The 18,091-nt window shown below is 37.8% G+C and overlaps 1 protein-coding gene across 1 annotated transcript; it reads left to right on the top strand.

The window, feature by feature from the left end:
- The first annotated feature begins 237 nt into the window (after nucleotides 1-237).
- LOC132606030 (protein NRT1/ PTR FAMILY 8.1-like) lies at nucleotides 238-4,052 on the top strand. Its single transcript, XM_060319326.1, has 5 exons — nucleotides 238-519; nucleotides 692-822; nucleotides 952-1,169; nucleotides 2,034-2,587; nucleotides 2,941-4,052. Exons 2-5 carry the CDS (start codon nucleotides 705-707, stop codon nucleotides 3,773-3,775), a joined length of 1,725 nt encoding a protein of 574 aa, XP_060175309.1. The 5' UTR covers nucleotides 238-519; nucleotides 692-704; the 3' UTR covers nucleotides 3,776-4,052.
- The last annotated feature ends 14,039 nt before the right edge of the window (nucleotides 4,053-18,091 follow it).

Here is an 18,091-nt window from a genome sequence, read left to right as displayed (position 1 = left end):
ATAATACAGTATTCTCTCGTGTTCACTTAGTCTTTGTTTTTGGGTAAAAAAAAGTGTATTTATTAAATTAAATAAAAAATAATTTTATTTTTTTAGATTTGTCCCTGTTAAGTGCTGTGATCAAATCCCAACTCTATTTAGTTAAAGATAGTTTAATCAAATTATCTATTTTCATCCAAAAATTAATATTTTCTTAAGAGGTCTGTAAATGGTTAAGTTGTCTCTTTTTTTTTATCACGAGGGAGTACTATTATAATTTTGCCTGCACATGATGAATCTCCATACTAAAGAAGTCACATGTCGATCCATTTAATCCTAGGACGGGAGAAAACTTTATTCAAAGCTTTCCGAATTGTTGTGTAGCTTGATTTACAAATTATTTGCGCCATCCAGCTCACTCTTGGAGCTTATCTTTTCATTTTCTTCTTTATCTATTTAATACACACCGTTTTCTTGATTTCCATGATATATTAGTGCATCAGTTTTTCTGGGAACCCAACAAACACTTCCAGAATTCAAGTATGTACTATACCATCTTGTTCAATCCTTTTTTCAGTTGCTATATTTTCGTTGTTTTGTCAGCTGTCAATTCCCTTCTAGTTATTTAAAGTTCATTTTTTAGGTTGTTATTCTCAGTGAACTTGAAATTTTGAGCTGAAATTTTGTACCTGTCAAAAATTCTAATTTGCAGCATATAGAGAGCCATGGGAGAAGTTTTTGCAGAAGATGATTTGTATACTAAAGATGGTACAGTTGATTACCGCAATAATCCTGCTAAGAGGAATGAAACTGGAACTTGGAAAGCCTGCCCTTTTATCTTAGGTAACTCATCTTCATAATTCTTGATTTTTCTTTTGTTTTTCCTTTTTCCTCCTTTTAGATCATTTATTGATTGTTTTAGTATAATTTCTGAAGTGGGGTAGTGTTTGTTCATGATATTTTTATTGGCAGGAAATGAATGTTGTGAAAGATTGGCATATTATGGGATGAGCTCAAATCTTGTTCTGTATTTCAAGAAAAGGCTTAACCAACATAGTGCTGCTGCTTCAAAGAATGTCTCAAATTGGTCTGGAACATGCTATATCACACCCCTAATTGGGGCATTTCTGGCAGATGCATATCTAGGAAGATACTGGACAATTGCCTGCTTCTCAATCATCTATGTTATTGTAAGTTTTATAATCGGTTGAAGTACATTTGTTCTCTACTGTAACTCTGTCACTTGCTTGAGAAACTAAGGGTGTGTTTTCTTGAAAAATAAATGATTTTCTTACTTATTTTCTGGTATTTGGTAAAAAAAAAAAATTGTTCCAAGAACATTTTTATGTAATCTAGGAAAACACGATGGGGTGGGTAGTCAGGGGCGGATCTAGTGCAATGGTTACGTGTTCATGTGAACCAGTAACTTTTGCCTAGACCATGTATTTGTATTAAAAAAGTCATTATATGTATAAAATATTTAGCTCGGAACTTAGTCTGTTAGTCCGGTTTTCATTGTAATATTAACTTGATGTCAATTTAGGAACCCATAAGCTAAAATTTAGCTCCTGGGGAGTAGGGGGTTGGGGATGGTGGCCTGGTGGGGTGGTCAATAGGGTGAGGGTTGGAGACAATGAGTTTGGAATGTCACATATGGAACTTGTTTTCCGTATTCGCACTAGGTAAGTCGTTTTCCTGATAAGGAACTTGTTTTCCTTAAAAAAAGGTTTTCCAAAACATTTGACCAACCAAACATGAGAAAATTGGACCTCCATACCAAACACACCCTAAAAAAAGAAAAACTTGGTCTAGGTAAACATATTATGTTATTTATGCTCACACACATAATGCTGAACATGTAAAGGATGAATCATCAGGAGGAAAATGAATAATTTTTGGAGCCTATACCAAAGTTCTATCATTAACTTGCTGAGTTATAATTGATCCACGCAAACTTAAAGGATGAAAGAATAAATATATGTATATATATTCAAAGTGTCAACTTAAATTCCTTTTGTTGGGAAATCAGAAGCATAAAAGTATGTTTCTTGCAGGGGATGACGCTGTTGACATTGTCAGCTTCTGTCCCAGGCCTAAAGCCAAGTTGTTCTGGGGAAGATGTATGTCATCCAAAGGAATTACAAACTGCAGTTACCTTTGTTGCACTTTACCTCATAGCATTGGGTACTGGTGGGATTAAGCCGTGTGTTTCATCTTACGGGGCAGATCAGTTTGATGATGCTGATGAGGTTGAGAAGAAACACAAGTCATCTTTCTTTAATTGGTTCTATTTTTCGATTAATATCGGTGCTCTTGTTGCTTCTTCTGTGCTGGTTTGGATACAAGATAATGTGGGCTGGGGATGGGGTTTTGGAATTCCAGCAGTGGCTATGGCTATTGCTGTAGTAAGCTTCTTTTCTGGTACCCGGTTGTATCGCAACCAAAAACCTGGAGGGAGCCCTTTGACACGGATATGTCAAGTGCTAGTTGCATCTTTCAGAAAATTTAAAGTTGATGTGCCTGAAGACAAGTCTCTCTTGTATGGGACTACAGATGCAGAGTCCGCAATCACTGGGAGTCGCAAGCTTGATCATACAAAAGACCTTGGGTGAGCATCTATAAGCCATGGAATGGTTCTTTAATGATTGCCAAAAAACTATTAACTGTTGATAACATTGAAGAATTTATATGCTTTTACCTTCAAAAGTAATCTCTTTAGGTATGTTGATTTTTCGCGTAGAAAAAGCATTTATATGAGATTATCTTTATTACAATGAGAGGTTAATGTCCAGTGATACTTCACTGGATGTGGAAATATGTACACCATGCACCGATTTCTTGGACCATTTTCTTCACTATCCAGCCTAATGTCAAATTCTATATGCTTTTCTTTTTTCATCTATAACAGTTAAGATGGTAAATGATGAAACAAATTATTTACACACTGATCGAATGATGCAGCTTCTTCGACAAGGCAGCAGTTCAGACAGAATCTGACCATACGAAAGGCAATATAGACTCATGGAGACTGTGCACAGTGACCCAAGTTGAGGAGCTCAAATCCATTATACGATTACTACCTATATGGGCCACGGGGATCATATTTACTGCTGTATATAGTCAAATGAGTACCTTGTTTGTATTGCAAGGAGCATCCATGGACACCCGTGTAGGAAATTCCAGTTTCAAAATTCCACCGGCGTCACTTAGCATTTTCGACACCCTCAGTGTCATATTCTGGGTTCCCATTTATGACCAATTTATTGTCCCGGTTGCTAGGAAGATTACAGGTCACAAGAATGGCTTGACACAGCTACAGAGAATGGGTACAGGCCTCTTCATATCCATCTTTGCTATGCTATCAGCCGGGATTCTGGAGCTCTATCGGCTAAAATATGTGAAAAGACATAACTACTATGAACTGGACGAGGTACCCATGTCAATATTTTGGCAGGTCCCACAATATTTCCTTATAGGTTGTGCAGAAGTTTTCACATTCATTGGTCAGTTGGAGTTTTTTTATGATCAAGCACCTGATGCCATGAGAAGTTTGTGTTCGGCTTTATCACTGACCACCGTTGCACTTGGGAATTACTTGAGTTCTATTCTTGTGACTATTGTCATGAAAATTACAACCAAAAATGGGAAACCTGGGTGGATACCAGATAACCTGAACTACGGTCACATCGATTACTTCTACTATCTTTTGGCTGTACTAAGTGTACTGAATTTGGGAGTTTATCTCATGGTAGCGAAGTGGTATACTTACAAAAGGCCAGTGGGTACTCTGCGTTGAAGGTTGAAGTAAGTAGCATCATTACAAAAGTAAGGTTTTCATTGTTTGAGTTAAAGAGGGTTCAAGAACTTGTAAATATAGTTCTGTAATTCTGTATGGAATCTCACCTATTGTACACAAGCATATTTTCTGTGTACTAGTCACCATTAATACATATGACGTGAAAGATATAAATGTCTATATGGTCTGTTCTGCTTGTAACACCTATTGTACACAAGCTTTCTTTCTGTGAACTAGTCACCATTAATACATATGACGTGAAAGATATAAATGTCTATATGGTCTGTTCTGCTTGTAACACCTATCACTTAAGACTGATAAATGATCATATTGGGGAGAGGTGATTAGACAGGATATGACACAGTTTCAGCTCACCGAGGACATGACCTTAGATAGGAGGTTGTGGAGGACTCAGATTAGAATAGAAGGCTAGGTGGCCAATCCTTTCACCTTAGTAGTTGTAGTTTTGCTCATTTGTTTATTGTCATTTGATTTTTGCATTTGATTGCTGCTTATATCTGTTGGGTCGTTGTACTTTGGTGGCCTTAGTTATCTATAGTAGTTAATGCTCATTTCTTTCCGAATTGTTCTAACATGACTTTCTCGCTTTTGTTATTCCTTGATTTCATATTGGTTTTCGATATGTGTAGAAACTATACAATCTTGACTTGTTGCATTCATTCACCAAGAGAGAATATATATAGGATACAATCTTGAACCCTAGTGAAACAAGGAAACTAGGATCCTAGTGAAACAAGGAAACTAACTAATATATGGTAACAAGGAAACTAACTAATATATGGTAATTATCTCCCTACAAATATGCTACCAAATAATATCAAATATTATACCGTAATACCCCCTCTCAAGTTGGAGCATGGGAATAAAAAATGCCCAACTTGGAAAGCAAGAAGTCAAACTGAGTTTTGCCGAGAGCTTTGGTAAAAATGTCTGCCAATTGTGAAGATGTTGAAACGTGTGACGGAGAAATCAAACCTTCATTAATTGCATCACGAACAAAGTGACAATCTACCTCAATGTGTTTTGTTCGTTCATGGAAAACCGGATTTTTTACAATGTGCAAAGTGGACTGACTATGTCACACCCTAATCTTGCTAGGGTGTGATGGGCATCCGACCCCATATTCGGAGCCGAGCGAACCCGCTGACTCTTATTACACACATTCTTACTTGGACTCTTAACTCAGATAAAACGAAATACATAATAAGAACTTTCAGAAACATTCTTTTTGTCGTTCTCAAATCAAACAAAATCTGTAATCATATGGAATCTGTAACATAATATATAAAGACACATCGACTGGTGAAGCCGCTTACAAGACTGACATTCTATACTCACGACTCTGTCTTCCAAGTCTCTAACTTCGACCAAGACATCATAGCATAATACTCTGACCCGGCAACACTCCAGGGCAAATGGAGCTTGCCAACCCCGCTGAAATATCTTCTATAATGGCTGCTACTCCTCTGGGTGTACCTGCGCGGCATGAAACATAGCCCCCGAAGAAAGGGGGTCAGTACGCAATATGTACTGAGTAGGTAAGGCATGGAATACCGAAAAACAGAACCATAATCGAAACAAGCATTTCAAAAAAAGTAAGTACATTATCCAGAATGCCAAAAAATGCTTATTTTTCTTTCAAACACAAATCACGTATGCCGATGTCATGTGTCAGAAGAAGTACAGAAAGTAAGTAAGTTATCCAGAATACCAAAATGCTTACTTTTAAACACAAATCATGCATATCAAAATCATGCATAGGGCACAGGAACATGGTCGCCACTCCTGTCTTTGGCGCTATAACACATCATACTCCAGAAGATTTCATATCTCCGTAATATCTCCGTAACACATAACGCATCATAACATATACACGGTACTCGGCCCTCTAGCGAGGGACCCGGGAAACCGGACACATCATACTCCATAACATATACACGGTACTCGGCCCTCTAGCGAGGGACCCGGGAAACCGGACACATCATACTCCGGAATATATATATGGAACCCGGCCCTCAAGCAAGGGACTCGGCGAACCATACGCACGATACATACCAGCCCGGGACTCGGTGAAGGAGGCAATGACACATGCACGAGCAGAGTAGTGAGAAACTATATGCATATAAAACAAATTTTAAGACTCGATGGGTACGTACATAAATCGACACTTGAAGGTCATAAACACGTTTCAAGTCAATCCGAGTTAGTATGAAAAAGTTATGGACGTTTTAGTACAGAACCTTCTACGAACGTTTCAGAAGCTATTTTTGGAAAATCAAAGCAATAATCATATCAAGTACCTTTCGAATATCGCTATGGATCAAATCAACATAGAACTTTTGGAACCATACACACGTATCAAGACATAGCAAAACAGTTTTCGGAAGTCAAGAACGTTAGCCATCCTAGTGGCTCTAAGAATAGGAGTTTCTTTGAAATCATACATATACTTTGTCTGTTTGTTTCACAAGGATCATGCCAAAGAAAGAAAGGGTAAGCCTTACATACCTGCTCCACGTCCTATTAGCTACGCTTAATTGTCCAAGCTCGCTATCGCTAGTCTACATTCAAGAAGATTTACACAATCATTAAACACATCGTCACACACTTGTCTTAGTTTTTCAAATAAACTCATTTATAATCTGCCGAAATTTCGGCAGCATTTCCCCTGTAAATACAACCATCCCCGAGAATCCAACTCGGCCAAATCATCAATCAACAATCCGAGAATTCAACTCGGCCAATTTATCAACAACAATACCAACAATCATACTAACAACTTCAACAATCAATCCAAAATATATTCTAACATTAACAACCCTTGTCACACAATTCCACGGCATTTCATTTATATTCAATTCAATCACATATGGTCAAGCTAACACCAATGATCTCACATTCAAGTATTAATCTGAAATCATTCTAACATGATTCAAGAACACTTCAAACAATTCACACAATATTCAAAACAACCCAACCAACATACCACTTCACCCGAAACCTTCCAAATTCAACAAGAACAATAACAAAACATTTCCTTTCCTTCCAAATTCATAAACTACACCAACAATCTACACATTAACAACTCCATTCTCATAATTATAAGAAACCATACTAATGTCACATTAACTTCTTCAACAATCCTTCAACAATTACAACTTCATTTCAAGCCATCAAATCTTCATTTTTATTATGGAATCCACAACAACAACAATCAAAATACTAAATAAACTCAATTCATCACATCCTACTAACATCACTCCTATTCGGCCACACCATACACATACATATTTCATGAATTTCACCCATTTCTACATACTACAACATTCACAAATCATCCATAACACATGAAAGGGAAGATTAAACCTTACCTTTATCCTTTGATTCCTTCACTCGGCTAGGGTTCATAACTTGCCCAATGGATGCTTTGCTTGCTCCAACAACCACTCCATGTTAAAGAGGACCTTCCAATTGGTTGGATTACTAGAAGAGAATAATTTTTCTTGATCAATTCCATGGACACAATTTTTTGGAACCATGGCCGAATGACCCTTAATTTTTTTCTCCAAGTTTTCTTCTTGAAATTTCATGAATAATTTGTCTTGCTTGTAAGCTCTTATATATATATATATATATATATATATATATATATATATATATATATATAGATAGATAGATATATGTATAGTCCACACAAGGGTGGCCACATGTCCCCACCCTTGGCTTGAGTCAATTGGCCAAGACTTGGAGTGGGGCCACACCCACACACCACACGGCCAACATGGCCCTTTCAAGAACCTTCTTGAATATTTTGTGAAATTCCCATTTTGCCCCTAGCCTTCCACAATATTACCATGAACCTCCTTGTGAATTTTCATACTAATAAACAACTTGTACATTAAAATAATTTTCGGAAAATAGTCTTGCCCTTAACTTACCACGACTACCTTGAAATATCCGGATGTACAAAATACGGGATATAACAGACTATCACAAAACAATTTGATCGCCTTGGGATGTTGTATACCTAAACTCAACAACAGATCTCTCAGCCACTTCAACTCACAAGTGACCGCAGCCATGGACCTATATTCAGCCTCTGCAGAAGATCTAGAAACTGTGTGCTGCTTCTTTGTCTTCCAAGAGATGGGAGATTGACCTAGAAATACTAGCCAACCTGTCAACGAACGACGAGTAAGCGGACAAGCTGCCCAATCAGAATCAGACCATCCCTGCAAAGTCAACTCACTGTCGGCACGTAACAAAATACCCTGTCCTGGTGTGCCTTTCAAATAACAGACCACTCGTAAGGCCGCTTCCCAATGTTCAATCTGGGGTTCTTGCATGAATTGAGACAAAATATGAACAGAATATGCCAAGTCCGGTCGAGTGACCCCCAAATAAATCAAACGCCCGACTAATCTACGGTAGACCTCCGGATCTGACAACAAATCTCCATTTGCAAGGCCAAGTTTATGATTTTGCTCAATAGGGAACCCATTTGGCTTTGCACCTAACAATCCTGCTTCAGAGATAATATCAAGAGTATACTTGCGTTGACACAAAAACAACCCTGATGAACTACGAGCTACTTCAATACCCAAAAAATATTTGAGAGACCCAAGGTCTTTCATTTTGAAACAATCACTCAAATAGGCTTTGAAAGTTGCAAGTGCAGCGGAATCATTCCCAGAAATAATAAGATCATCAACATAAACCAAGATATTAATCTGAATATTCCCTCTAGTAAATGTAAAAAGAGAATAATCAGAATAATATTGAAGGAAACCGTACCCTTTCAAATCAGTCACCAATTTTGCAAACCAACATCTAGGGGCCTGTTTCAACCTATACAACGATTTGCGCAAACGACACACCAACGTAGGATCTGGACTTTCAAACCCGGGAGGGAGCTTCATATACACCTCCTCATTAAGGTCACCATGTAAAAAGGCATTATGAACATCCATTTGGTGAAGTTCCCAATTTTTGGATGCTGCAATGGCTAGGAAGGCTCGAACAGTAGTCATCTTGGCGACCGGAGCAAAAGTTTCATTGTAGTCAATCCCCGCTTGTTGATGATTTCCCAACACAACCAAGCGCGATTTGAGCCGTTCCACATCTCCATTTGACAAAAACTTGGTCTTGTACACCCATTGATTACCAAGTGCTTTCTTACACGGAGGAAGATGTTCCAAAGTCCATGTACCATTGTCTTCCAATGCACGTATCTCTTCTTTCATTGAATGTCTCCAACCGTCGTGTTTCATGGCCTCTTTGAAGGTCTTAGGATCCTTACCCGAAATAATAGCTGCAAGAAACTTACGATAATTTACAGAAAAATTGTCACAATTAATATATTGTGCCAAAGGATAGGGAGTACCTGAGGATTGATTGTTAACAGGAGTTGTAGGAGACGGACTATTAGCAAAAACTAAGTGTGTCACATAATCACGAAGCACAACAGAGGGAAATTTCTCTCGAAAACCACACCCCAAGCCACCTTCCACATTCGTGACTGGGGTATGGTGTTGCTGCCCCCCCCCCCCTCGCTGCCAGCAGGCGCTGGGTTCCCAGCGGGCTGGACAGTGGCCGTTGGCTGCAGCGCGGCCTGGCTGCCAGCAGGCGCTGGTTGGGCTGTGGTTTGCGGCTGCTGCTCGGCAGCCTCCGAACTAGCAACTTCGCCCCCTAATTCATTCCCGTACACCATAAAATCACGATCAATTTCAGCACCCTCATTAAAAAAACTAGACGAAATATTAACATCTTCCGGACAAGCAAAAGGAAACACATCCTCCACAAACTTTACATCACGAGAGACAAAAAATTCCTTCGTATCAAGATCAAACAACCGCCACCCCTTCTTACCAAATGGATATCCCACAAACAAACACTTTCTGCTCCGACTAGCAAATTTGTCACCCTGAGTTTTTTTATTTTGAGCAAAGCACAAACACCCAAAAGTACGAAGAGCATCAAAAGAAGGAGGTTTATTGAATAAAATTTCAAAAGGTGTTTTATTTTCCAATTTGGGTGTGGGGGTACGATTTATGAGATGAGATGCAGCAAGAACACATTCTCCCTAGAAAAAAATAGGCAAATTGGCCTGAAATCTTAGAGCCCTCGCAACATTCAACACATGTTTATGCTTCCTCTCTACTCTCCCATTCTGTTGCGGAGTACCCACACAAGAGGTTTGAAACAAAATACTAGTGGCGGTAAAATAATCGATCAAACAATTAAATTCGGTACCATTAATTATCACTTTGTACAACTTTAATTGTTTGATTAAATTGTCGATCAACCATAGCAACAAAAGCCATAAACATCGGAAACACCTCTGTTTTATCAACCAACGAGTAAATCAAAACAGCTCGGGAAAAATCATCAACAATTGTTAAAAAATAATGAACTCCACACGACGAAACATGGCGATAAGGGCCCCACAAATCACAATGTATTTTCTCAAATATTCCAGATGCATTATTATCACTTAAAGGAAATTTGTCTCTAGGATGCTTAGCACGTAAACACACTTCACAATCCTTTGTTAAACTACTCTTATCACTACTGACATGAGGAAGCAACTTAACTACTCTCTCGGAAGGATGCCCCAATCGTCGATGCCACAATTCCAATGCGGACGTTGCCACGACAGTAGACACATGTTGCACCACGTCCGATTTGCTAAAATAGTATAGTCCGTCCGGTTTGCTAAAATAGTATAGTCCGTCCCTCCTAACTCTCGTTCCAATCAGCCCCTTAAGTGGGTCGTGAATAGCACACATATAAGAATTAAAAGAGACAATAGTATGTAAATTATTAGTAAGTTGGGGGACGGAGAGTAAGTTGCAACGTAAATAAAGCACATAAAGGACATGATGTAAGGTGATTTTATCTGACAGTCGAACAGAACCTTCCAAAGAAGCAAGCACCTTTTCACCATTAGGCAAACCAACAGGACAATCAACAGTATGGACATCAAACAACCAAGATTTCTCATCGGTAACATGATGAGTAGCACCAGTGTCAATAATCCAAGAGAAAACATCAAACTTACCATTCAAGCGATTTTCTAGAATTGTAGCATTACCAAAAAATCCCGTAATAGCCTTCCATTGATCGGAAGTAAAGTGCTGACCCACGACAGCGTTATTTGATGCGGTTGTTACACAATTTGCCGCGGGTGAAGGTGTGGCAGTTGCACGCAGCAAGCCACGACCTTGACCAGCGGAAGACAGCCTTTCATTCTTGTCAGTCCACCCTTCGGGATAACCCACGATGTCATAACACTTACTAACATCATGACCACGGTTCTTGCGATGAGAGCACACCAAAAGTGACCAACACTTTTCAGTCACATGTCCTACCTTCTTGGGTGGTGAAGGTACGTCGTCACCGGCTATGGAAATTTACGATGAAGAGAAGAAAAAAAACGTGTGGCCTGATACCATGTAGAAACTATACAATCTTGACTTGTTGCGTTCATTCACCAAGAAAGAATATATATAAGATACAATCTTGAACCCTAGTGAAACAAGGAAACTAGGATCCTAGTGAAACAAGGAAACTAACTAATATATGATAACAAGGAAACTAACTTATATATGATAACAAGGAAACTAACTAATATATGGTAACAAGGAAACTAACTAATATATGGTAACAAGGAAACTAACTAATATATGGTAATTATCTCCCTACAAATATGCTACCAAATAATATCAAATATTATACCGCAATAATATGCTTGATCCTATCTAACCTTTTGTCTTGTTTTTCCTCTCTTGTTCTCCTCTCTTGAGCCGAGGGTCTTTCGGAAACAGTCGCCCTACCTTTCAAGGTGGGGGTTAGGTCTGCGTACACTCTACCCTCCCCAGACCCCAGATGGTGGGATTATACTAGGCTTGTTGTTGTTGTTTCTGATTCTTGCTGAAATGTATTCAGACGTTTCCATCACTCACCAGTTCGATGGACTATTACAGGGGTTCAGTCCTTGCTGTCTTAACATGTCTCTGCAATAAGAGGATTTTGCTTCTAGTAGAACTCGAGGCACCCAAAATGTACATACTAAGGGTGTGTTTGGTATGAAGGAAAATGCTTCTTGTGGAAGATGTGTTTTTTGGGGTAAAAAATAAGTGATTTTCTTACTTATTTTCTGGTATTTGGTAAGTATGCAAAAAAATATTGTCCCAAGAGTGTATATATAATTTAGGCAAATACTATTGGGGTGGGAATGAGCTGTTAGGGGTGGGGTAGGGTGGGGAAAATGGGGTGGGAAGGAGATAATCAGTGTAGAACGTCACTTGTGGAACTTATTTTCCTTACTTCCACAAGGAAAATTATTTTCCTCATTTTTAAATGACTTGTTATCCTAAAGAAAATGTTTTCCAAAAAAATTATCAACCAAACATAGCAAAGTGAAACTGGAAAATGTTTCCTTCATACCAAACTTTCCAAAAATATTATTTTGAAAAATAAGTGGATTTTCTAGTGTTTGAGTAAGCAGAACAATATTATTGGAAGAACATTTCTATGTAATTTAGCAAAGCACTATAGAGTGAGATGGGGTGAGAGTGGGGGTTCGTGGGGTGGCGGGGTTGGGAGTTGGGGGTGATGGTTGGGTGGAGAGGAGACAATGAATTTGGATTTCCCCTATTTATTGGAAAGTCATTTTCTCATTTTTAAGGAACTTCATTTTTATAGAAAATTTTCCAAAATATTTTAACCTACCAAACTTAGAAAAATTGAAAACATTTTTGAGTAATGCTTTCCTCCATACCTAACACACCCCTTGTCTCTATTTTTTCACTATATATAAATGCTTATGGGTTGGTGATAGCCAATTCGAGTTTCCCAAAGAAGGAGGAACACTTGGTAATCTTCCGTAGTTCGGTGGCTAAAACTCAGATAGACTTTTTACTCCTTCGGAAGGATGATAAAGGTTTGTGCAAAGATTGTAAAGTCATTCCGAGCGACTATCTTACAACCCGACATAAGCTCTTGGTGATGGATTTAGGGATCAAGAGGACGAGGAAGAAGAGGGTCGTGGATGACCGACCTAGGATCAGATGGGGTAGTTTGACCACGATTAGTGCACTGGAGATGGGAGAGAAATTGAAGGAAATGGGGGCCTGGGATAGTAGTGGGGATGCGACCAGTATGTGGGATAAGACGGCTAGTTGCATTAGGGTGGTAGCAAGGGAAGTGTTGGGGGTCTCGACAGGTAGTCGTGGTCAGCATAGAGGAGATTGGTGGTGGAATGGAGAAGTTCAAGGGAAAGTGGAAGCAAAGAAGGTGGCGTATGCGAAGTTGATAGAAAGCAAGGATGAGGTGGATAAGTGGACGAATACGGAGCTTTATAATATGGCGAGGAAGGAGGTGAAGTTGGCGGTTTCGACGGCAAAAGCGGCAGCTTTTGAACGAATGTATGCTGAACTAGAAGAGAAAGGAGGGGACCAGAAATTGTTCAGGCTAGCCAAGGCGAAGGAGAGAAAGGCACGTGATGTGGATCAAGTAAAGTGCATCAAGGACGAGCATGGCAAAGTATTGGTAGAGGAGACTCTCATTAGACGGAGATGGCAGTCAATCCCATAAAAGAAAGAGTTCTTCAGCCGCATGAAAATTTCCTTAAAAATCAATCCCTTTAGCAGTCATAATTTTATTTAATATCGGGTCAAAAATACTAGATCCAATTTGTATTCGATTGCTTTGTTTGTTGTTGTGAATCCGAGCATCGCGAGCTCAGATTTGGTAGTCTTCGAGGTTGATTCGGAATCCCGTACCCACGTCGCTGCACCCGGAGAAGGTAAACTTCCTTCCCCTTAAATTATTTTAATATTCGTTGTGAGCTGTTTTTCTTAGTTGTATTTCAGCTTTCGTTCGTAGTCATTTTAGTTGTATTAAGCATGTTTAGTTCTGTTGAGTTCAGTTCGGGACTGTTGCAGTTTTCATATTCAAGTGTGGATTAACCGGGTGCCTTAAATTCATCTCTGTTTGTTTATATGTCCTTGAGTTAATCATGAGTTATACGTTTGCCTGGTTGGAACTGATCAGTTAGGGAGATTTTACCTGTCGTCGGGTCAAATGAAGTTAAACCTGCTATTGGTAATCTGTAGATCTTATTTGATATTGAAGTAGCCTGAGAATGTTATGTTGGTTCTGTTCACTGAATCAGGATCCCATATCGACTCATAATTTATGAAACAGGGTTATTTTAAACTTCAATAATGTAGAGGGCTTTGCCTAGTCCAGTCTAGTTTGCATATATCATTCTAAATTGGTCTCTGATATCCAAATTCGTATGATGAATCACTTGCAACTTTGTGGTATATTTGATTAAGACATTCTGCCTGATATTTTAAACTGCGGCTGTTTCATTCTTATCATGTTATACTTTCCCCTTCTTTCTCTGATATTTTCCTCTGTTTTTAAGTAGCTGGTTCATGCTCCCTATTAAATAGGAGTCCAGTATGCAAATCTGTTTGTTTGTCTGTGGTGTGTTGTCTTTTGAGTGTTTGTCGCAGTATCTTAAAGTGATGTCTTAAATATGCCAACAAGTTCGAAATCTGCTGCTGTTTGAGTATTCTTTATCATCATAGATAGTGCATTATTGAACATTTTCTTAAGTCTGAATATGGGTTCAGCTGGTATTTGTCACACCCCATTTTAACCGGGTTAAAGTAGAAGTATGACATATTGGAGATTCCTGTTTTTTGTTTGTTGTTAAGGAGTCGCCACCTAATTAATTATGGTAAATTAGGATACCTAAAGTTTATTATTTATCTAAAGTTGATTTTAAAGTCTACGAAACCAAAAGATCTGAGTAAGGGTTCAATTAGTCTAAAGGGAAGGTATTAGGCATCCTTTAAGACCCATTAACAATGGTTAACCGACCGGACTAAAATTTAGTTAGGCTGAGTGTAAATGTAATATTATAGAAAGGGAAATAGCTTTGTAAGTATTGCTAAATTATAAATATATATATATATATATATATATATATATATATATATATATATATATATATGAATGCTATTTAAAATAGAACTTGTAGGAAATAAATGATGATGTATAAAATAATTGATTAGTTATAGATGAGAAGGGGGGATTAGTATTTAAAGGTGCAAAAGCAGCGACTAACTTTATATATTCAAGTCCAAAATTTACGTAATTGGGAAATGATGTGAAGTTAAAATAATTTTATCCCGAAATCCAAGAATAGAGAATGGATAACAAGGTGATTAATACTTTAAAATCTAGTTTAATATATAGAAATAACATTTCTTCGTTAAGATCCTAGTTAAACACCATTAAAGCTATCATGCCAAGTTAGGTAGAAACAAAAGCCTGGACTGAAATGTTTCCAAAACTTTAGGAATTAAAGCAATGATTATAAGAAGTGGACCAGGCGCCTTTAAGAAAAGAAAAGACCTAACTTGTTTACAAAAAAAAGCTAAAATGAGTATGTATTACGTTGAATGGGTGATATCAAAACTAACTAATTATTTCTAACTGGTGCAGATATATGAACTATATTCTAAAACATAAAATATGATACTAAGCGAGTAGACTATGGATCAACTAAACTATTTAACACAAGAAGTTTAGATAAGGCAAGTAAACGGATCAAAGGGCTAAGATAGAGAGGTAAGAAGCCCTTCGTATAGGCCTCCCGAAATCAAGAATTGTGGTTGTTAAGCTTTGATCCATCATAGACACGGATCCAAACATGAGAGGAAGCGTAGTAGTAATTGATGTAGCGGCGTCACCGAAGTCTCAGTCTGAGACATGCTTGAGTAGTAGGAGTCTTTTATAAAAAAACTCCATTTTTCACTCCAAAGTGTACATGTAAAGAAAGGAAGAAATAAAGAGATTAGTAAAACAACTCAAGTTTTAAAAGATGTTGAATAAAATAGATATAACCAAGTAACACACAACAAAGATACCATCAGGAACACGAAATACAAAAATGCCGAACGGGGTATCCATCTTGCAACTGATGGCACTCGGAACAACTTAAAAAAAACAACTAATCCATGATACATGCTTAACTTTCAAAGCATAAAAAAAAAATGATCCCCAAAGTCCATCACATTTAAACTACAGTGAAATGAATTCTCTAAGACATGAAGAGTTAATCTTTAACCACTATCCTTCAGGGCATGATATGATATTCTACAAGAAGACTTCTTTTAGTAGGAGAACATGTACCAAGGCTTAACAAAAATACATATTTGTGTGCATAAAGACATGGAGTAGAAGTGCAGCCATTGTACTGGATTCAAGGATTTCTCATTTTATTTAGAGGTAATGTGTAGACATGGTTTGCATCCCTTTTAATTGTTGTTCCACTGTCAACATAAACTACATAGAAAATTATCATATCGAGACACCAAAAAGAACTAATAACTTATAGTGAAACTGATCTCATGTAAACATCTAATCCTAAAACGAAGTCGTTCTTTAACTTATGGTGGCAGAAACGTGCAGGAAAGATGACTTCAGATTTGGAATACATATTTTAGCAAGAGAAAACAGAACAGACAGTCATTAAATCGAATTATAACCTCACGTTCTCAAGCCCAACAAAGCAGTGTTTTTTTAGTTCTAAAATTCATAACGAAACAGAATTTAAAGGATGGTTTTTCTTAATATCAAAATGAAGTCCAAACAAGCAAAATAGGCATTCTAATCCTCATACATTCATTACTTGAATTTAAATGAACCAAACAGGTCGACGGGACTACTACTGACTCGATCGAATATACCCGTTTTCATATGTCTCTGACATGGAAGAGATCAAAGAAACTTCGCAGCTAGGACTCTTAGACCTCATGCTTAAACTGATAGGCTAACACATCTTTTAAGATTGGACATAGTTAAATTATCACGTATACACTGGTGTTCAAACATTGCCACATTCATGCCAACAAATTATCCCTTTAAATATGATATTCAAATAGACACATATCAACACACATTAAGGCTAAGCTAACCAACTAATTTATATGCTAAACATATATGAATCTATACAAGCCGAATCTAAGCAGAAACTGGCACAATCATCTATTAACGTTAACCAATAGCGAACCAACCTAACAGCTAACTATCGAACAAATGAAACAAGCAAGAAAGTAATGCTAATAAATAGATAACGAAGAGAGATTTACCGACTTTAGTGTATACAGCCTAAATGGAAAAGAATCCTTATTCTAAGGATATCTACAATATGAAGAAGCACTTCGCGAATTAAAGACCTTCTAACGCCTAAACACAGAACCATTAATACAACTTGAGATCTGAACAAAATGGCGAGAGAAAAATAAGATAGCACGGACTTTAAACACCAAAATCACTTTAAACGACAAACAGCAAATGACTGAACTACTCTAAACAGATCAAAGTAAACATGACTATGTCAAATTAGAGGCCAAACACTATCATCATAATCATCCCTACGTGAACTAATACGACCAGCTAAACAACAACAATACTGAAATTGAACTAAGCTAAAGTTAAGGTATAAACAAATAGATTCTATCAACTTCTAGACTGCCAAACTCGAACTAAATTAAGACGCGAACATACAAGAATCAGTAAAACCAAAACCAAACTAACCAATCCTGAACATGCTTGATATTACCAGTCGTAAACTAAAATTCAATCGAAACGAAACAATCATGCGAACATATTCGAAACTTCAGATTTGAAAGAAAAAAATATACTGACCTTTTGTGGGTGCAGTGAATGGGGCGTCAAGTCTCGAATCTACTCTCGTATTGACGAATTCGAAACTTCGAGTCAAAAAATTAAAATGTCTTTGTTATACTTTAAAGTTCTTTTGCCGAGCGGCGACGAAAGTTGATTGGATCACGAAAAACTTAATTTTTCGACACAAATTTCATAACAGAGAGTATTCTCTGATTTGAAACAAAATGCAAGACCCGATTTTGAAAATGAAAGCGAACCCAAGACTTTTAGAAAATACTCATGCATCACCCGTCCGTGTCCGATCAGTGTTGAATCTCCCCCCTTTTCTCGATCTCTTTTTTTCTTCTTCATTTGCCTAACTTCCCCCAGATTTTATAGGACTTCGTTTGGTTTAAGAAAAGAGAGGAGCGTAAGAGAGAGACGAAGGAATGGGGGACAAGCGGAAGTGGAGAGGAGCGGGTAACGTGGGTGAGGATGAAAGAGAGAGGGGAGGTGGGGAGCACGATGAAGGATAAAAAAAAAAAAAAAAAAAAAAAGAAGATGACAAAGGAGGCGGAAGAAAGAAGAAGATAGGAAAGAAAG

Source organism: Lycium barbarum, chromosome 1 (genome assembly GCF_019175385.1).
Source record: "Lycium barbarum isolate Lr01 chromosome 1, ASM1917538v2, whole genome shotgun sequence".
Classification (NCBI taxonomy): Eukaryota; Viridiplantae; Streptophyta; class Magnoliopsida; order Solanales; family Solanaceae; genus Lycium; species Lycium barbarum.
Note: the sequence above shows the minus strand (reverse complement) of the source record. Positions and strands in the feature narration are given on the sequence as shown.

Coding starts and splice junctions, on each gene's coding strand:
- LOC132606030 (XM_060319326.1), top strand. CDS start 705: ATGGGAGAAGTTTTTGCAGAAGATGATTTGTATACTAAAGATGGTACA. Junction 823..951: donor AGCCTGCCCTTTTATCTTAG/GTAACTCATCTT, acceptor TTTTATTGGCAG/GAAATGAATGTTGTGAAAGA. Junction 2,588..2,940: donor GATCATACAAAAGACCTTGG/GTGAGCATCTAT, acceptor CGAATGATGCAG/CTTCTTCGACAAGGCAGCAG.